Below are 21641 nucleotides of genomic sequence, written 5' to 3'. Positions count from 1 at the left end.
TAAACCCTAAAGGAAGTAGGACTTAATAAGCAGGGATAACAACCAAATCTCTCAGCCGGGTGGAGTGGAAGAACTACTACACCAGTTACTGAAGGCGTTGTGGTGCCACAACGGTTGTTGCTAGAATTAGAAGTGAAAAAAGAACTTAAGAATTAAGATAGTAGTATCTAATGGGTTAAAAAGAAATCGTAATATTGCTATCTTGTTAGTCAAACAGCCAATTATGTCTTCTTTTCTCAGTGGTTAAGTTTTTGCAATAGCACCATAGTACCCCTACAATTTTCTATACTTAAATAGACTCACCACATCCAGTTTCATCACTGAAATCAGCACAGTCCACAATACCATCACAAAATCTGTGCGGATTTAGTCGCCAAATGTAATGTCCGCAAGTGCATTCATTTTCATCACTTTTATCATGGCAGTCTAGATGCCGATCACACCAGGCTGTTTGTGGTACACATTCTTTTATCCTTGAAATAGAATCAAAATATAAAATTTTTTTAACAAAAATTCTCAAAAATGAAAATAAGAACAAATATGGCTAACGAAAACCAAATCACATTTTATACAAAAAAGACATCTCAGCAATTACAGCCTGTGTTAACAACGAGATGCATGCACGACGAAAGGACTACCACCAGTAGTCTCTTTATCAAACTCTCAAAAAAAAATCCTGACTTGTTTTCGACAGTCTCTTAAAACAACTCTCAAATGAGTGACATTATAAAATATCCCAACATTCTCATACTTTGCATCGAATTAAAAATTTAGGAGAGCATCGAGATAAAAATCGATTCTTCGATACAAGGGTGAAGCTTTTATCCGTTGAATTCTGAGCTCGTTAAAAAAGCAGTGCATAATAAATAAAATTCAACTAATTTAATATAAATGACGAAACATTATATTCGCGAGATTACCAGCCTTCAACTAAGCTTGACGTGAATCTCAGGGTTTTCAAATCACGGGGGGTGGGGGATTTGTTCTTGGAAAGGGAGTTTTCCGCAAGGGGTAATTTTCCACTGGGAATTTTAAGGGTGGCAGGATTTTCCTAGGATTTCCTTTCTTTTAAGATCGCAGCAACGCGCGACAAGTATTCTTTTTGACTCGGGGAAAAGTGTTAGCACTTGAAGAGTTTTCTGCCCTTGTTAAAAAAGGTTGTTAACCATATCATTCAACTAACTTAATATAAGTGACGAAACAGATCGACGAGACCATCACACTTCATCTATGTATTTATATATATATATATATATATATATATATATATATATATATATATATATATATATATATATATATATATATATATATATATATATATATATATATATATATATATATATATATATATATAATTATATACATATATATATATATATATATATATATATATATATATATATATGTTCATGTATAGATTAAATATATTCACTTATCTAATAAAATTATTAGCAAATAAGATGTAAAGTAAGTTGGTAAATAAGCTCATTAGTTAATAAGTATACGTAAGTATAGATTACTAAATTATTCACATAGTTTTACTTTAGATTTTACTTGAAACATTACTCAGATTAACGTTATAGAATTTTTGTTCTCTGAAACAATAGCAAAATTAGAATATATGGAATAGGCTATTGAGTAGCCTTGACTGTGAAGAACAAAAGATTGGGAAAACCTGAATAGAAAGAAAAACCTTGAGGAAAATAGGAACAAAAAAGGAAAGATAAAAAAATGAAAAAAATATGGATAACATGACCTTGATACTGAAAGACAAGTTTCAATCTATTTCTGGAATCACCATTTTCTTCTTTGCTTAACGACATGGCCACCGGTATGTTTTTCGTAAATTATAATAGTGAACCAATATAACATAGTGCATATGATTTTAGAAAGCTGGAAGTTGCTTAATCAAAGTAATCTAAGTGAATACTCCCTTTACACATTTTTCGCAGAATTCAAAATTTAGAATGGATTTAAAATCAAACTTACGACAAACACTCCCTGTATCCTTCTGAACATATTCCTCTGTGCCTTCTGACTGGGGTTACAATGACCAAAGATTTCCCCTTCGATTCCCCCTCTTCTTTTCTGGTACAATTAAGCTCATCCGAGCCATCAAAACAGTCAACTTGTTTATCACAAATATAATTTGGATGTAGACAAGAGCCACTACTCATTTTGCAGGTCATCCCAGGACATTTGTTTATTTTCAAAGCCTTTATTTGTTTTGAATATTTGATGGAATCTGAAAAAAAAAACGGAACATCAAAGTACCAAAGACACCAAAATTTGCATATGTAATTGTAGATGTAGATATAGATGTAAAAAATTTATAGATTTAATTTGTACGTATAGATATGAGCCACTACTCATTTTACATGTCATCCTAGGACATTTGCTATTTTTCAAGGCTTTTATTTGTTTTGAATATTTGATGGAATCTGAAAAAAAACAAAAAAACATCAAAGTACCAAAGACATCAAAATTTGTAGATTTAGATGTAGATGTAACTGTAGATGTAAAAAAAATTGTAGATGTAATTTGTTGATGTAGACGTGAGCCACTATTCATTCTACAGGTCATCCCAGGACATTTGTTTATTTTCGAGGCTTTTATTTGTTCTGAATATTTAATGGAAACTGAAAAATACGAAACATCAAAGTACCAAATACATCGAAATTTGAAGATGTAGATGTAATTGCAGATGTAGATGTAAAAATTTGTAGATGTAATTTGTAGATGTAGACATGAGCCACTACACATTTTACAGGTCATCCCAGGACATATATTTATTTTCGAGGCTTTTATTTGTTCTGAATATTTAATGGAATCTGAAAAAAACGAAACATCAAGGTACCAAAGACATAAAAATTTAAACATTTTTTTGCTTCCTGGACTCACCTTAGATTTATACATTTCTGAAAACTTTCCAAGATTTTTCTTTTGGTTGCTTCCAAAACTCTGAAGTTCTTATGGCGGTGCCACAATTTATCAGTATTATGATGCTGGATCGATAACTATATACGCAAAACTATGCAGCTCGTTTTATAATAGTTTTTGATCTATATATATATATATTATATATAATAGTTTTGTATTTTTTCACTCAACCTGTTCCAGCAATCATGTTTCATTTTCACCGTCCATGGTAGCCTACTTAAAAAAAGAAATAACGAGTATAATAAGAAGATTAAGATCTATTAACAAAGGATATGGGCTTAAGCGGTGGAACCGGTGAGAGTGTAAGAAAAACTATCAACACCATCTAACGTTTGGCGACACTCGGCATCTTTTCCTGCCTAATAATAAGAAGAGAAGAAGCGTCCGATCTCAGTTTCTGATAATACCAAATAGGCCGATCATTCAATGTCAAGGATGAAATTTAAAATCTTGAAAAAATGTCAAGGATCACCAGACACTAGATGGCGTGGAAATTTTTTTTTCTGTTAACACTAGCACCAGTTTGAAGGCTCTTTGATCTATTTCCCACAACAGCTGCTATACTGTGGGTCAAGACAAGGTGGGGTTGGAGCTGGGTTTTTATGTCGGAGTAGCCGCTGAATTATGACACTCTATTAAACAACAAATCAAATCAACTCAGTAATTCTATTCCAGCCAAATGATCGTAAAAAAAATAACGCAGAAGGTACAGCAACAGCAAAACTAAGAACAAACAAAAATAAGAAAAAAACATCCCAGCTGAAATCATTAAGTTCATGCAGCTTTTGCCATAAATGCGTCCGAGGGGAGGGGGGCACGTAATGGCTCTACAAGCTCATCATAGAGGCCTACACGATGAAAAGTAATTGTTCGCCGATATTTTTAAATTTATTTGATAATAACTTGCATTTCATGATTTAGAAAAAAAAATAATGGCCTCTTTATACTGCTTTGGTAACATAACGCACTTTTATTTCCGTGTTCTATGCCTAATCCTTGCTTTACGGACATAACAAAACCTGATAAAATAAGAGAATATGAGTCGTTTCTTAAACAAAAGCAAAGAACTTAGTTTCTCATTGTCTAGTTTTCTTTTTAGCGTATGGTCCGTGAAACACCAGGTGATAACCTGGGTATACATAGCTATACCCCAGCCTCTCTTGACCCCCTGCTTTTAAAGACTCTTTTGTACAGGTTTTTTGTTTTGTTAATTAAAAGAGGGCCTTTCCGAAGCCAAGAGCGGGGGGTTAGGGGGCGGCAGCCCCCCACAACAAAAAACCTGTACAAAAGAGTCTTTAAAAGCGAGAAGTTTGGGGGGCGGCAGCCCCCCAACTGCCTCTCCTAATTCCTGCACGTTTTAAGGTTCGACTTTGGGACGCAGCCTCTTTAACTCTTTAAGAAAACGAAGTTTTTTTCATATTATTTATATTAGAAACTATATATTTATAGCATTTTGTTATTACTATGCATCCATAGCTTAATATTTGTGCAGGGGCGTAACTGACTGCCCCTTAATAATCCAGTATGACCCCTCCAGCTGAAATTTAATGTCTTCAAAAGTCTTATCAAAACTAAGATAGGCTGACATAGTTCAAGCATCCACAGAAACAGATCAGTTTTCTTTTATATGCCATTGCCTTTATGGTGCAATACGGCTCATTTTTCATTTTTTACTTGGTCAATTTCAATTAACTTGGGAAAATCAGCCCTAACTTTGCCCCCTTCCCCTCACCCCTGGATCTTGAAAAAGTCACACCCCTGTTTTTGTATTACTTTTTGAATTCGTTTGGCTAGAACTAGATTATTGAACGGATATAAATTGTTTAGCATATTATCATATTTTAACAAAACTATCAGTTAATCTGTTGTTGCAGTACGACCGAGACTCCGGTCACTATGTCGTTCAAATTATCACAGATTTAAGAGAGTGGGCTACATATATCCTCCCACAGATGTGTGTAGATAGTCCCTCAGACAGTGTTCATTCAGAGTTCATGGTGTGAGGACCTTTTTTGGATATAAACTATTACTAAAGGATTATAGTCTCTACCTGACCTACAGCTAATATTTAATTCAGTGACCAAGGGATTATCATATTTGAATAAGCGGATTATTTTTCTTCTTGAGTGAAAATTCCCTTGGGAACTATGGATTTTCTTATTGATATTCTCATGATCAGTGACCTGTGTAATATATATAATTAAGGCTACCCGATATTAATAGACTTTCCGATATTTATTGGCAATTGACAATTAATTGGGCGGGAGGAGAAAAGTAAGCAGAAGAGGGGTGAGTGAGTTGTTTGCAAGAGCCGTGGTACCCGCCGGGCTTGCCCCTTAAATTACGGGGACAAGGTAGACAGCCTCCAACACTTCCCTTACGATTGCTTCCCTTATCCCAGTTTCAAAATGAGTCAAAATGTACCTGTCAACACCAAACCAGGGGATCTCTTTCTAGCTAGGTTCGCAGGCTACCCATTATGGCCAGTTTGGATTCTGGAGTCTGTCCCTACTTCGAAAGGGCCTAAAAAGTATCACGTTTTCTGCTATGGAGAAAAACCTGATCGCCAATTAGTTACTTCTGAGCAGCTTGTCAGTTATAAAGATAATGTAACGGAAGCTTAAGCCAAGAAAACAAGAGGAGTAGATATTGCATTTGATGAATTACGTGATTATCCGGATGTTTATAAACAGTATATGAAGGGTTCAAATACTGCTGCTGATTGTGCAGCAGAATTGCGAAATCTTGTTAATGCTACCGAGCAGGATTTGCTCGCTACAAAGACAAATTTATCAGAGACAATTGAAAAGAAAATAGCCGGAAAACTGAAATCGACCGGGTCAACTCCAGCGGCTAGTACTGCCAAGTTTCCGACAGAGGCCATGGTTTCAGAAATACACGATGCAATCATTATAGAATTTAGCCCAAAGTTTAACATCATTAAAAACAGCTCAAAAGTTACTTGTATGCTATTGAAATCCTTGAGAACAGGGTAACTCAACTAGAGGCGAAAGTTGACGATTATGAGCAGGAAGCTAAGCTAGATTCTCTCTTATTTAACGGTGTGAAACAGAACCCATCACAAAATCTAAATCCAGCTATTTATCATATCATACGTGACCAAATGGGCCTGTCTAGTATCGCAAATTCCGATGTTGTGAGTGTTCATCGGTTCCGTCTGGGTTCTAGTAACTCACAAAGACCAGACAAGGTGGCTCCCGTGCTCGTGAAATTTCGTTCTAAGGACATTGCTAGTGCCGTTTTCAAAGCAAAGAAGAATCTTGCAAATAGTGGAATTTTTGTATCTGAAAATCTCACAAAGAAAAAGCGCGAGTTACTGAATGCTGCCAGAGATAAATTTGGAAACCGATGTGTATGGTCAGATCAGGGGAGAGTTTTTGTGCGACAGTCTAGTGTTAGTCCCATTCAGCGTATTTGGGGTATCGATGATCTTCTGTAATATCAGTGATAGTGATAATCGTTTTCATTTCCGTTCATTTTTCTTTTCTTTTTCTTGTTGGAGCTTAGAATATTTTTTGTTTTTTCGTTATCCCTCTTCTGTATATTTCCTTACCGTCAAATGCGGTTTGTAAAGTATTATGAATGGCTGTTCAAGTAAATAACGATTTGCAGCAGTCCCGTTTGGACTTGTTGCAAAGTTCACCGTTTCGTATTGAAGATGTTTTGTCGTTATCGGTAGCGAATGATTTTGTGGGTCATGCATTTAAGCCGCTGCGGAGTAGCAAATATATTCGGTTAAATGATATTGAAATGCCTGGGCAATCTGAGTCTTAGACTGTGGCTCAGTGGAATTGTCATCTGAATTCTAACCACCATGAGGTCGCCCGTCTGCTAGATCTTTATAAAAATAAGGTAGAAATATTAGGGATTTGCGAGTCGTTCGTAACTGAAGACACTTTCCTCTCGTCACATTTTTTTCCAGGCTATAAACTTGTATCAAAATCAAGGAGTTCAATGAGAGGAGGAGGTTTGACTTTTCTGCTAGCAAATTCTTTGGATTACGTAAATCGAGACGATTTAACTCTCTGGAATGAAGGTAAGCTCGAAACTTTATCAATAGAAATAGAGTTAGAGAAAAATAGAAAGTTCATCATTTCTTAGGTTTACCGGCCGCCCAGCGCAAACCCAGATGATTTTTTTGGAGAATTCGATGGATTTCTTCAAAGAATGACAAGTACTAAACTCCAATGTATTTTTTTAGGCGATTTTAACTTTGATCTTTTAAATCTAGAAGGAGTAAACCTTGATTTTTTTAACCTTATGCTTTCACATAACCTTTATCCCACAGTTTCAATCCCAACTAGGATAACAGATCATTCGGTAACCCTGATTGACAATATCTTCCTTTCTTCGGATGCAATTGTGGAGTGCTGTGCTGACGTTGTCTTACACCCTGGGTCGGACCATCTACCATTATTTTCAATTCAGAATGATGAAAGCTGAAAATCTCAAAAAATTTAAAGAAGAAATCAGCACAGTATCATGGCAAGAAGTCATAGCAGAGAAAGAAGACCCCTCGACTGCTTTTGATAAATTTATGAGCATTTTGTCTCCCATCTATGATCAGTGTTGCCCATTAAAAACTGCAACTAAGAAGAAAAACCAACCGCGGAAGCCATGGATTACGGAAGAGATACTGGAAATGATGAAGAAGAGAGACCAACTGTTCTCAGATTATCTCAATTGTGAGAGTGATGACAGTTGGGAAGAGTACAGAAAGGCAAGAAATAGGGTGAATTCTGCACGTCGAGCTGCAATGAGGGAGTATTTCGGAGAGAAATTAAAATCACAGAAAGGAGACATTAGAGGGACCTGGCTGACTATTAAAAGCGTTCTATGCAATGGTAAGGATTCAGCATCAACTGAACAGTTAGCCATAGGTGAAAGAACTGTGAGTGGGAGGCAAGAAGTTAGTGAAGAGTTTTGTAAGTTTTTTACCAAAATAGGATCGCAAATAAACCAAGAGGCAAAAGATCAAAGCGGACAGCTAGATACTGAGGAGTTTGACGATAACCGTGGTCTTCATCACTCATTTTACTTTACCGAATGTACTATGGATGACATTACCCAAGCAGTGAAATCGATCAAATCTAATGCAGCTGGTGTTGATGGCCTAAACATTAAAGCATTTAAAGCAGTTGCTGCGTATCTCTTACCTGTGATATTATATCTAGTCAATTTATCTATTCAAAAAGGTGTGTTTCCTGACGAACTAGAGCGGGCAAAAGTTATACCCCTCCATAAAGGAGGCGATAAAAGAGATATTTCAAACTGTAGACCAATATCCATTCTACCGCTCTTCTCAAAAATTTATGAAAAAGTAGTGTATAAGAAAATATACGAGTACATGAATTCGCTTGGGTTTTTGTCAGATTCGCAGTTTGGTTTTCGAAAAGGTCATTCTACAGTGCATGCCGTTCATCACCTTTTAGATTGTGTAAATAGTGCGTTAGAAAATAATTTGATCCCTCTAACTATTTTTATTGATTTGAAGAAGGCGTTTGACACTGTGGATTTTGAAGTTTTACTGAAAAGACTGCGGAGCCTTGGAATTAAAGATACAGCATTAAGTTGGTTTCGGTCTTATCTGTGTGGAAGATCAATGAAGGTGGTGATGAGTGATATATCTAGTGCAGCTATGCCTATAAATTGTGGTGTTCCCCAAGGATCAGTCCTTGGCCCGTTACTCTTCTTGGTATATGTGGATACTCTTCGATTTTATCTAAATGATTCAGTTTTAACCTCTTTCGCCGATGATACAGCTATCACAGTGTTTGCCCGGACTTCAAAAGAGGTTGTGCAAAAAGCGAACCATGTCCTTAGTCGGCTTCATGTTTTTACAGCTCTAAGCTCACTTTCAGTAAATCCAAGAAAAACAAATTTTATGGTGTTTAGTAGAACTGGTGTACCTGAACTTCTTGAAAATGTGCTTTTTAACGGTGCTGGCATAACACAGGTGTTTTTTTTGTAAATATCTCGGATTTTATATTGATTGTAATTTGTCTTGGAAAAAGCATGGTGAAATAGTGTCGGGAAAAGCAGCTAGAGGATTGGGAGTGATGAGGAGGCTGAAAAAAGTGTTCCCGGTAGAAGTTGTCAAATTGTTATACAGTGCTATTGTGCACCCCTACATCACGTACGGTTGTTCTGTTTGGGCTAGCAATTTGGTGATGAATTATAAAAAAAAACTCAGATAATGCAAAACAAAGCACTGCGTCTGATAGGAGAATTTCAAAACTGTCAGAATACTGCGGAGTGTTTTAGAAAGAACGATATTTTGAACATAGGCGAGCTACGCGATTACCAGCTAGCGATTTTTGTTTTTCAAAGTGTAAATAAGGTAAGCCCTGAGTACTTTCATGATTTTTTTTAAAACTAACTCATTTTATCACCCTTATTTTATCCGAAATTTGGAGGATTTGACTCACGAGAGAAGAAATACAACGAGAGCAGGATTTGTTCTCAGGAACATAGGTGTCAGCGTCTGGAATGACCTTCCAGAATTGGTCAGAGTGGCAGTAAGTCTGGCATCATTCAAGAGAATGGTTAAATTCCATTTTTTAAAAGGGAGAGAAGTGTGATATGAGGAAAGAGTATTTATTTATTTAGTATTTAATATTAATTATTTTGTTTTTTTACCCCCCCCCCCCCCCCAAGTATTTTTTTTCTTCAAAATCATTTGGGGAAATGATTTAGCAGATCATGGTGGTTAGAATTGCGGCCACAGTCAGGACTCTTCTGTCTTAAGAGTGGCCGTTAATGGTAAATTCTTTGTTTAATTTATACGTTTTGGTTGAAAATAAAAAATGTCTATGTCTATGTCTATACGTGATATAAATACGTATTTTTCAAAACCAGCATGACGAGAAACTGGAAAGTGAATAGAACAAGGAGTTTACTGCTTAGCTTATTCTATCCATCGCGTGATCTTAAGAATACTCTCTATTTTACCCATTTGTTGGCTTTTTCTATTGACCCAACCTCAAGCCTCAACCCCGTTGGCGGATTTCGAAGATTTGGCAGAAAGTGGGAGAACCGCTGGCTCCGGTTTGCTGAAGAGTTGGAACAAGATCGCGAGAAATGGGAGTCAACCATACATAGTCTTCCAGATACCGGGTGAGGCGTTGTTGTCCGGTCCCACTACAAGTACAAGTAAGATCATATGTCAGTATTTTCCAGGATTTCTTTAACGATTGTCAAACAGAGAAGACTGCATTGGCTTGGCCATGTCCCTAGAAGAACCAATGACCACATCATAGAGCAAGTGCTTCTAGCTGCCCCGTTGCCAGGTTTGTGCAGACGACCTGGCCGTCCATTGAAGAATTGGCGGACAACTGCCAAAAACGACCTCAACCCAGTAGGCAGATTTCAAAGATTTGGCAAAAAATGGGAGAGCTGCTGGCTCTGGTTTGCTAAAGAGTTGGCACAAAATCGCAACAAATGGGAGTCAACCATACGTAGTCTTCTAGATGCCGGATGAGGCGTCCTTGTCTGGTCTCGCTACAAGTACAAGTAAGTACAAGTTTTTCTACTGACCATTTGCCACCAAAACTTTTACAACCTTGTAAAAGTTACTAGAATAGAAAAACAGATGTCGTAATTTTTTTTTTAAGATTCAGAACTGCGGGTCTCCCAAGATATTACATTTCGGCTACTGGATCATGAAAATACATTATAGGAAATTAATGCAAGCTTTTTAATACCAAATTAAGGGGTAGTACCAGATTTCAGTGGATGCTGGGGAGTATTTATTCCTAGATTGTATATTGAGTGGAATGATGCCAAGCAAAATAGCAGGGAAACGAAAAAAGAAACAGAAAAAATGAAAAGGAGAATCCTCGGGTTGTTTCATATTTTTTTTCGTTACCGTAGGGGATAAAAGTTGTTCAATGTATAGGCAGGTGTGGACTGAGAAATAAAATTGAAAAAGAAAAAAAGGTTTTTCGAACTGAAGTCACTTTCATTCCTCAACGCTCACTCCTTGTGTTGAAGTTCAACATTTTGTTAAGATTCTTCATGAAAGACTCCTCAAACACAAGGTCTGTTAAATTTAAATGAGAAATATTAAAAAAAAAAAACTTAAAACTCTAGCGTAAAAGAGTGAGGAACAAGGAAGTGGCAGCCGCCCGAATATACGGAACAATTTCTGCTACTTTTAAGTTTTAACGCGGCTCCTTACTTTTCGTAGAAAAAAAAAATTATTTTTAATAAAGAGCAATATACCTTCTCTTATTTTTGTCCCTGGCTTCATTGCATAGATCAAGCAGTCGTCGAAAACTAGAAATTTAAACGCTAGGCCCAAAAACCAAGAACTTAAATTAATTTTCTGATGTAGAATATCCTATAGTAGTTATTTTCATGTTTTTATTTATTTTAGTTCTTTTTTTCGGGCTCTTGGGAACTGGGAGTTGAAATAGCAAAATAGGGCAAGGTAAAGGACAAATAAATTAATTTGGAAATATAAAATTCGTGGCCAGTGTGGAAGGGGAAGCCCAATGATGAAATTGCACAGAGACGCAGGCTGGAACTAAGAAGTATGAGTAATTATTTCCCATAGACTTAGTCTGACACTAATACCTATAGTACAAACAGAGCCCTGAGGATAATTTTCAAAAAAGCTAAGTTTCCAAACTCAATTATCCTAAAAATAAAAGGCCAAGCTGGAAGCACATGAACATGTGAGAGTTACGTTGTGCCTCCATTTTGCAAATAAAAATACAATAACAAACCCTCGCACGGAAATGTTTTTTCCCAAAAGACACCCCCCATTCAGACACTGCCTGCCGCGTACTGTTTCTGAACCCGTTCCTATCTTGTCCCCGTTCGTTGTTTTACCTCCACATATTAAAAAACCTTGGTCCCCTTCATTACTAATAAAATAAACCGTAAGTATTCCCTTTTATTATTCGGTACTAGTTATACCCAAGTCTTATGCTTGTTGTTTTTTTTGTTCCCCCCCCCTTCTTATATTAAGATTTATTAACATATATTTAATTTCATTTATCAGTTTTAACTTTTAACTTTCTGAACTTTTGAAGCTTAATATTTTTGGCTAATAAATGGTTTTGTCATTCTGATATTGTAGCTTTTGGCATTGTCTGCAAGTATTTTAGTTGTTGTGATATTTAAAGTTTTTTTTTTACTTTTGTTTTTTTTGCTCCAGAATGCAAAATAGGCCCCTCGGGGCTTATGATAGGGAATTTTGATATAAATATATTATCTCATAGATGCCAGTTCACCCCTTGCGATCGAAAATGCGTCCACCAGATGTAGACTACATCAGAAGGTTTTCCAGTCTGAACTACCTTTTCAAGGATTTTTTTTTTTCAAGTTTAACTGAAATAACACTGAGTTAATCAAATTCCAAGTCACAACCAAGCAAATTTAAAATAGATAGAATTCCTTATTTCAAATAAGTAGCCAAATTATTTTCTTCTAACTTGTATCTTACCCTGCTATGATAACTAAGCCCCCAACCCACCGCAAAACACGAAAAAAGAATTAAAAGTATCCTACACCATAAGACCTTCTTTCCAAAATCTGTTCTTTTCTTGATTCTTTTTATTTATCCTACTTTCCCTTCAGCTTCCTAACTTTGCATGTGGGAGGGGGGATTTCCATGGTAATTATCTGCAGGGGAAAGTTTTCAGGTGGGAATTGAATCAACGGGGGGAAATGTCCACGTGGGGATTTTCAGGTGAAACTTTCCGCAAGGGGGATTGTCCACGGGAGAATTTTTCCGGAGCCATTGTCCATGGGGGTGGGTATTTTCTGATAGAAATTATTGGTGGGGTGTGAGTTTTCTGGGGGAATTGCCAGAAGGTAGGAATTTTATAGGGGGAATCAGCTGTACATCATTTTAGAACATGAGTGGGAATTCCAATGCAGCTCAAATACATCTCAAATATGTCGGCGACCGACTTTCGATACACGATTAATCCAAAGAGATTATTAATAGACAAAATGGATACCATTCCACAACTGAAATGGAATCGTTGACCAAATGATTAACCAAAGAATGAAAGAAGTTGTTTGAACACTAAACTACTTAATATGCCCCTCCCCCCTTTTTTTAGGTAAACGTCTCATGTTTTCGAGTGGACGCACGTATGAAGAGACATATTCACATAAGAAATATAGGTTATAAGAGCAAAAATTGTCCGACAGTCATAGTACATAAATAGTAACCGAATTAACTAAAATATAAAAGATTAAACAAGCAGAAAATTTAAACTCACTGAAGTCCTTGGATATGATGTTATCAATCCATTGCCTGTAGGACGCCACCTTTGTATAGACCCCAGGACTTGTTTCTCGGGCACATCCTTTGCCATGGCTGACAAGTCCTACCATTCTAAGCATATTTCCAGAATTTCTAAAGAAAACAATAATGTAAATATTCAAATATTAGAAATACAGATTAATTCTTTGGATTTTTTCGAGAGTTATTAGACATTATATATATATATATATATATATATATATATATATATATATATATATATATATATATATATATATTTATATATATATATATATATATATATATATATATATATATATATATATATATATATATATATATATATATATATATATATATATATATATATATATATATATATATATATATATATATATATATATAGCCCAAATTTTATTATTATACAAACTATAGGTTATATGAAGGTTATATTTGACCAGGATTAACTTAACTTCACTTCTTGGGTGTGTTCCGTTTAACAAACAAGTACTGGAAACTATGCTACAAGATTATTAGTGAAATCAAAAGAAATACAAATAATTTAGAAAACAAGCAGTTCAAAACCTTGCCCATGCGCACCTATATGATCGTAAGTTTAAGCGTACAAAGCTTTGATTTATGAAAACCATAAAAATTTTTAGGAGAAGGGATCCGATACTAAAAAAGCTGCCCACTTTTAGTTTTGACGTTTTTTTTGGCACTTGGTTTTTACGAAGTGACATGATTGCAATTTCTGTCGGTCTGTCTGTCTTTCGGTCCCAATTTTTCTAGTTTTGGTTCTTCCAGATAAGCTAGGACAATAAAAGTTGGCAAGCGTATCAGAGACCAGACGACATTAAATTAGAAATAGTGTCTTCCCTCAATTCGGCCGTCCTGGGGGGGGGGCGAGCGAACAATATAGTTGAGAAGAATTTTATTTTCCAATAAAACAAATGACTGTTCTTCTCAAGTATGACTTGTGGTCTAGGGGTATGATTCTCGGTTAGGGTGCGAAAGGTCTCCGGTTCGAATGCCGGACCCCCCCCCGCTATTTTTACATGAAGAAGATCCGAAAATAGATACGTGATCAATATAGCGATCGCTGAAGGTTGGCACACATATCAAGGACCCAACCAGACTAAATTAGAAATAGTTGCTTCCCCGTTTTGACCGTCTCGGGGGGGGGGGGTAGAAGGACGGTTAATTCGGAAAAATTAGAAAAATGAGGTATTTTTAATTTACGAACGGGTTATCAGATCTTAATGAAATCTGATATTTAAAAGGACCTCGTGTCTCAGAGCTCTTATTTTAAATCCAGATCTGGTGAAATTGGAGGGGGTTGTAGTGGGAAACCGGAAATCTTGGAAAACGGTTAGAGCGGAGAGATCGTAATGAAACTTGGTGGGAAGGTGCTCTTGACTATTCCGACTTCGTCACAAGTGCCATATGAGCTCTTGGCTCTTGTTTTTGCATTTATCAAGAAAAATAATTACAGGAATCTCAAACAAACCTTGTTGGGATACTAGGTGCAGAAATAAAAGATGTTTCCCATATGGAAGATAGGATCTTAGCATATTAAGAAAAACAGAAAGAAAAATCTTAATGCGTTTGCTTACTAAGCTTAGCCTTATGACATAAGTCAAAAGGAGAAAAGAAGCATTTAAATAGAAAAAGCACTTACGGAGCAGGGCAAAGCAATGGGCTCCCGGAGTCTCCCTGACAAGAGTCTTTTCCTTCAGCTCCCGCGCATATTTCTTTATCTGGATCATTATAGCTATTTTTGCATATTGAAACAATCGGAATTGAAACTTCTTGAAGCAAATCGGCTTGACCAATATTCTCTGAAATAAATTTTGAGCCATTACAGTCAGAGTCAAGGAGCTAAAAGTGGCTTAGGTTAGAGCGAAGTGCCTTCGATACACTTTTTTTCTGGTCACATCGTAAGGAAGGCGTTATCAAGGTAACTTGGCAGGGAGCTCATTTTATTGGAAATTGGATAATCTAGTACCCTTTTTAAGGATCGAAAATAGCTCTAATTTAACCAGATCCTTCCCATCCACGTATATACCCCGTATCCCTCCACGAATTAAAAAACAAAATTCCCAAATGGTCATTTTTTTCACAATCTTTCTTTGAGTTTAAATGTTGCCTTTACCCTACAACCCTTACCTCTTATAAGCTGCATGACTTTCTGGGAGCACAGAATGATCTCTGAGTGTTTTGAACTAATTGGACATCAAGGATTAAATATATCACCCTTTTCCATTATAGACCCGTGTAAATAATCCGCAGCCTGCATAATTTTCAGCCCTTGTCCTATAGACTGTGTAGTATCATGTCATTTCCGGAGGTACATTTACTAAGCCTTCCGAATGTTCTGAACAAAATCACCATTTTAAAGTTTTTGACCAGATGTCTTAGAAAACACAGATTCACCAATAAAGGACAAGAGGGATAGGCGGTTGCCCTAAAATCTCTTTTGAGTCTTAACAAGAAAACTAGAACTTTGAATTTACAATCGAACAACCACCCTCCAACGTTTATACGACTCCAACTTCTATAAGAGGTGGTCTGGACAAAAAAAAAAAAGCCACCTCGCTCTCCAATTAGGGAGTGCTAGTTTTGGGTCAGTCTTATGTTAAGAACTTGTTTAGGTGAGAAAGGTCAAACTGAATGTAACATAATTAAACCACTTGCCATAGAAAACTATGTGTGAAAGCCACTTAAGCATAAAAAGAAAGCTTTGTACATATACTGTACATATACTATACATACATATACTATACTATACATATACATACATATACATATACTGTACATATACTATACATACATATACTGTAATCCAACATCTGTCTCTTGAAATTTTAGAGTTAACAACAGTTGCTCCTCAACTTCAATCTAAAAACTTCGAAGATAAAAAGAGAGTGAGAGAAGTTGTATGAAAGATAATGGATGCTTGTGTTTTTTTTTAGGGGTGATCGTAACGACTCATTGGTCCAAGAACATTGTCAGAGGGCTCATTCGAACGATAATTACAAGTTCTAGTGCCCTTTTTAGATGATCAAACAGATTGGAGGGCAACTAGGCCCCCTCCCCTGCCCCTGCTTTCCCAAAATTGTCCGAAAAACTTTTGAGATAGTCATTTTGTTCATCATAGTTGAAAGGCCTAACAACTATGCCTTTGGATAATAAAATGATTTTATATCCAATTCTGGAGCTTGTTAAATTATTAAATTATTTTAATGAAAATGTATTCAACACACATGCACTATATATAAGCATGGCACTGCATATCACTATATATAAGCAGGGCACTGCATATTAATGTAGTACAAGAGTACAAGGGCAGAGTAGTTGTGACTAAGGGGGGTTAAACGCTTGAAGTTGACTATATTTAAGTTATAGTCAACTAACGTCCAAGGACTGAAAGCAGTGGAAGTTACTAAGCTTTAGGATCAAAATTTTCATTGGGAATCATAATTTTAAAAGCAACTCCAACCACCAATACCGTATAATAGAATAATAACAAACGGGCAAAAATGCGCAAGATTTTAAACTTTAAACAGTTTGCGTCATTTGTGTTTTACTGAAAACTATATTTTTTTGAACAGTGTGGATTTAGTTTTCCGAAGCAACAACAACAATCAAGATACATGGAAAGAACTAATAAAATAAAATAAAAATTTGATGTATAGTTATATTATTTCCTGGAAACCTCAGCAATTCAAGTTTTTTCTTCACGGTGTTTTATTTTTATTTTTCGATGTAATAGATTAAAACAACAGAAACATGTTTAAAATAGATTTGACTTTATGTAGAGTGCAAATGGCGTAATAGGCTTTAGAACTTTTGCGGCTAGGGAAGAAAAAAAGGGACAGTAGCCAAACTCCTAATTTTAGTTCACTTTAAGTTTGACTTGAATATTCAATTTAATTTTTACTTTCTTTTAAGAATTATTTATTCATTTATATCAGCATCTGTTATCTTTAGGTTAGATATGATTATTTATTTTGACTTCAGTTCGTTTCCCGTATCACTTACTCTTTAACAGTCATTTCTCGTCATTTTGAGTTTGAATTATTATAGGATTCCATTTCTGCGTATCTTAAGTTCAGTATGGGTCTTTATTTTCTTTGAAAATAAAGTATTTTTAAATTACTTTCTCTTTGTTTTATTGCGAAGGTTATGTTAGTGGTTAATGCAATGAATCTTATGCCAGTACTCAAATATCTTACCCTAATTTATTACTTCTAATTTTTGTCTTCTGATTTATTTCTACAGCCCTTCAACATTCTCGGAAGGTCATCAGCCGATCCCCATATATTACAGATAAGACCTTCTGACAACTAGAATGCGCATACTGTCTTTTTATTGAGTTCAATATAACATTATACGTTTTATGAAAGTTTCAACTTAATACTCTTAACTTTTCCTGAGACAAGTTTCAAATAAATATACTTAGCCGATTCTTTGATATCGCACATATGCCCTATTGACCATCGGAATGTATATAGTAATATTCTTATGAAGTCCAGCATCCCCGTCAAAATTCTCTGAAAGTTTAAACATAATACCCAGACCTATTCCTGAAATACTGTAGACATGCTATGTTGACAACCAGGCATAGTATGGGGCCTGGTTTCCCTCCCACCACTTTTTGACATCCTCCTCAACATACCCTGAAAGTTCCAACCTAATATCCTTAGCCGTTGTTAAGATATTGCAGGTACACCTTTTTGATAGACTAGATGTATAATACTGTCTTTTTTGTCACCTTAATACCCTTAGCCTTTTCGGACGCACCCAGAATTAAAAATTACCATTTTTCCTAACGATAAATCTTCCATGTAAACAAAGTGTATTTTGCATGATTCTTTGTCCCGGGGCAGTGGAGATCATGGCATCCCCAACAACATGTTTTTTAGACATTGTGACTATTTTGAACAAAAAAGCTTTTTAAAAAGGGTAAGGGGGGCTGGCTCCCTTTCGATCACTCTTCAGAATCCCCCCCCCAACACGACCTGAAAATTATAACTTCAGTACATCAGCTGTTCCTTGATATTTGTGATGTGACCTCATGACAACCAGCATGAACATTGTAAGTTTTGATTGCGTTCAATATCCCTTTGGACATTTTCTTAAAGTTTCATTTTAACGCCATAACCATTTTTGGAGACCAAGGATCAAAAATGCCTCCTTTTCCTAGTAAAAACCCAATATGTTAACAGTGGATAACTTGCATAAATTACAATCCGTGCCCTGGAGGATTATGTCAATCCAAGAAGGATAATAATTTGACCTTTGTACTATTTTGAACAAAATGACTATATGAAAATTTTGGTCCAATTTCGTTGGGATTAAGAGCGTGGGGGTTGTTTGCCTTCCAATCACTTCCAAATCTTATAAAAGGCAATAGAAGTTTCAATTTGCAATCAAATGAGCCCACTCCGAAGTTTATACGGCCACCCCTTCCATATGAAGCTGATCTGAAAAAAAGAAGAATACACTGAAGTGTCATGGTTTTTTAATATAGGGAAGGCTATAGCGTTGCCTCTGTTGTAATGTTTTAAATAACAACTGCACATTAGTTGTTAGGTACTGAATGATTTGAGCTTTAATCTTATGGTATGATGGACTAATCATGTCAAATATCTGATTTTCTTGAAAATATTCAACTTATTCGATGAGGTCGTCAGATGCTATACTGTCAGTGGGCTAGTATCTTTTTTCATCTATCTTCCCAAGCTAAAGGTAAAATTCGTAGAAGTTTCCCATTCTTTTTGAGAATGATTTAAACAACAAAGATTAAAAATAAAATAAAACGACAAAATTAAAAAAAGTAGAAAATATTAAAATAAATTTATAAATAAATACTAGAAAAGTGAATTACCGAAATCTGCAAAAGAATTAAGCAAAATGGAAAAAAATAAAAAGAGTTAATCAATTTAAACTGTAGAGCAAGGATACAAAAAAAAACAACGAAAAATTAAAAATAATGAAAAGAGCTTCGTTATCATTCCCTAAATACACCAAAAAAAGCTGGAATTCTGAAGTGTAGGTTTTGATTACGCTGAAGTTTCTCAAAATAATCCAACACAGGAAGAGGAAGTTTGAATAAGTTCTACTTGAGGACTAAGTTAACAAGCTAGAACTAGCCAATCAACCTATTCCTTAATGAATATTAGATATATTTTTTTTAAGTGAAAATAGGGAGAGACAATGAAACTTAAAGCAAACAGAAATTATTCCGTATATGAAAGGGGCTGTTCCCCCCTCAACTAAACGCCCAGAACTTTATGCTAAAGTTTGACTCTTTCTCACAACTCTACTTCTTAAAACAATAAAAAACTTTAGCGTAAACAGCGGGAAGTTGAGGAGGGAGAGCCTCTCTCATATGCGGAGTAATTTCTGTTCGTTTTAAGTTTTAATTTCGCTCCTTACTTTCAGTTTAAAAAAATAAATTTAATTCAATTTCGGAACGTTTTTGAATTAATGCAGGTTTTGAATTTGGTTCACCGTATATGAATAATAAAACAAAATTTGCATATTAATTTTACTTTTTTTAAACTAATAACTACCTTATAAAACCGAACTTGGATTTTGTTCCATTTGTTTAAGAATGACTCCTAAATCACAAAGGCTGTTTAATCAGAATAATATTCTGTTTTAAGAGTTAAAAGAGAAACTTTAGCGTAAGAGCGAGCTATTGAGGAGAGGCAACCCCCTCATATACGTAATATATTCTGTTCATATTAAGTTTTAATGTTGCTTCTTACTTTCAGTTGAAAAAACGTGTTTTTTATTTAATTGCCGATCATTTTTTAAATAATATCAGGAAATCCAGCTCCCCTCCATGAAAACTTCCCTTCCCCCACGGGAAATTTCTCCATGGAAACATTATCTCACAAAACTTAAATTAGCAATATTTGCTGTATTGACTAATTTTGTAAAGCATAGTAACAGAACGGTCAAAGAGGTCGAAACTATTTTTATGAAAATAAAGTCACAAGTTGAGCAATTTTCAAATGACTGAAATGAATGAAGGAAAAGATCTTTAACAAATATACTTAATAATTTATGTTCGTTTTAAGTTTTAATGTTATTCCTTACTTTAGTTGGAAAAAACTAGTTTTTTATTTAATAACAACCACAAACCGAAGACGTAAAATATCTTTTGTTTATTATCACATAAAAATCATAGTTATGAAGCTGCTTAAGATTAAATTAAATGCTAAGATTGGCCAGAAAAAAACATAAGTAATTTATTGCTTATATCGGCCATTTAACAAAATTCGAACTTTGGCGTAAAGAGCGAGATATTGACGAGGGGGTGAATTAACTCATATACATAATATGGGGGGGTTCACCCCCTCGTCAATGCGTCACTCTTTACACTAAAGTTCAAATGATGTTCCAATTCTTTAAGAATGACTCCTGAATCACAAAGGCCGTTTAATTAGAATAGTTAGCTCTTTTGAAATTACCAAAAATACTTTTGTGTAAAAGCGAGGTATTATCGAGAGGACGAACCCCCCTATATGCGTAATTAAATCTGATCGTTATCTGGGCGTTGGATAAATATTGGTATCCAAGTGGCAGGTTATACTAGCTTATATTGATGGTCTAAACCTGGCCCGAACTACCAACGCCAAAATAACAAACAATACTTTACCCAGATACCCTGTCTCATTTACACTTCCCCATCCTGCAACATTACAAAGTGTGCCAGCTTCAACCTTAAAATCTTCTTCAGCTAAGCAAATTGGGGCTGCAAACTTGTTCAGCTTCAACGGAGGCTCTACGTAAGCTAAAGCTATGTCATTCTTTAAATTGGTTGGGGAATATCCTCTTTCTTGAATAATGTGAGTGACGAAACGAGTTTGCTCATATGGGGAGAGGGATAAGCGTCTGACCATTCCAGCTTGGATCTCATAGAAGTAGTTGAAGTGCCTAGAATTGGTTTTTTGAATGAAATCGTAGTGAGAGAGAGAAAGGGAGGAAAATATACATAAAAATGCACACACAGGCAAACATATATATATATATATATATATATATATGCATACTTACCATGATATTGATATTTGTACTTACCATGCAGTATTAAACGGGATTTTTGCCAAGATTAAAATGCCTTTCCAGTTATTACAGCAGAATGCCGATTCCAAAAGAAGAAAAACAAATATGTCTGAGCATATATCGCATGTAGAAAGAGGGAAAGAGAGAGATAGAGAGGTAGAGAGAGAGAGAGAGAGAGAGAGAGAGAGGGGGGAGAAAGAAAGAGAGAGAGAGAGAGATGAAAAAAATGATAATTTGGTAATGTAAAAACAATTTGTAAATTTTACTGTATGTGCACTGGCATCTCCATATCACGAAGAATTATATATATAAGTTTCAAATGGGTTGGAAAAAAAATAATTGGCTCATTGTC

General features: G+C 35.4%; 1 protein-coding gene across 1 annotated transcript in view; it reads right to left on the bottom strand.

Moving 5' to 3' along the window:
- Positions 1-21641, bottom strand: part of LOC136036670 (serine protease nudel-like) — a gene marked incomplete in the record, with an annotated part of 142155 nt that overhangs the window by 58764 nt on the left and 61750 nt on the right. Inside the window, 5 exon segments of the mRNA XM_065718978.1 lie at positions 304-473; positions 1993-2248; positions 13203-13339; positions 14889-15048; positions 20883-21160. Coding sequence (XP_065575050.1) covers positions 304-473; positions 1993-2248; positions 13203-13339; positions 14889-15048; positions 20883-21160 — 1001 coding nt within the window.

Source organism: Artemia franciscana, chromosome 15 (genome assembly GCF_032884065.1).
Source record: "Artemia franciscana chromosome 15, ASM3288406v1, whole genome shotgun sequence".
Taxonomy (NCBI): Eukaryota; Metazoa; Arthropoda; class Branchiopoda; order Anostraca; family Artemiidae; genus Artemia; species Artemia franciscana.
Note: the sequence above shows the minus strand (reverse complement) of the source record. Positions and strands in the feature narration are given on the sequence as shown.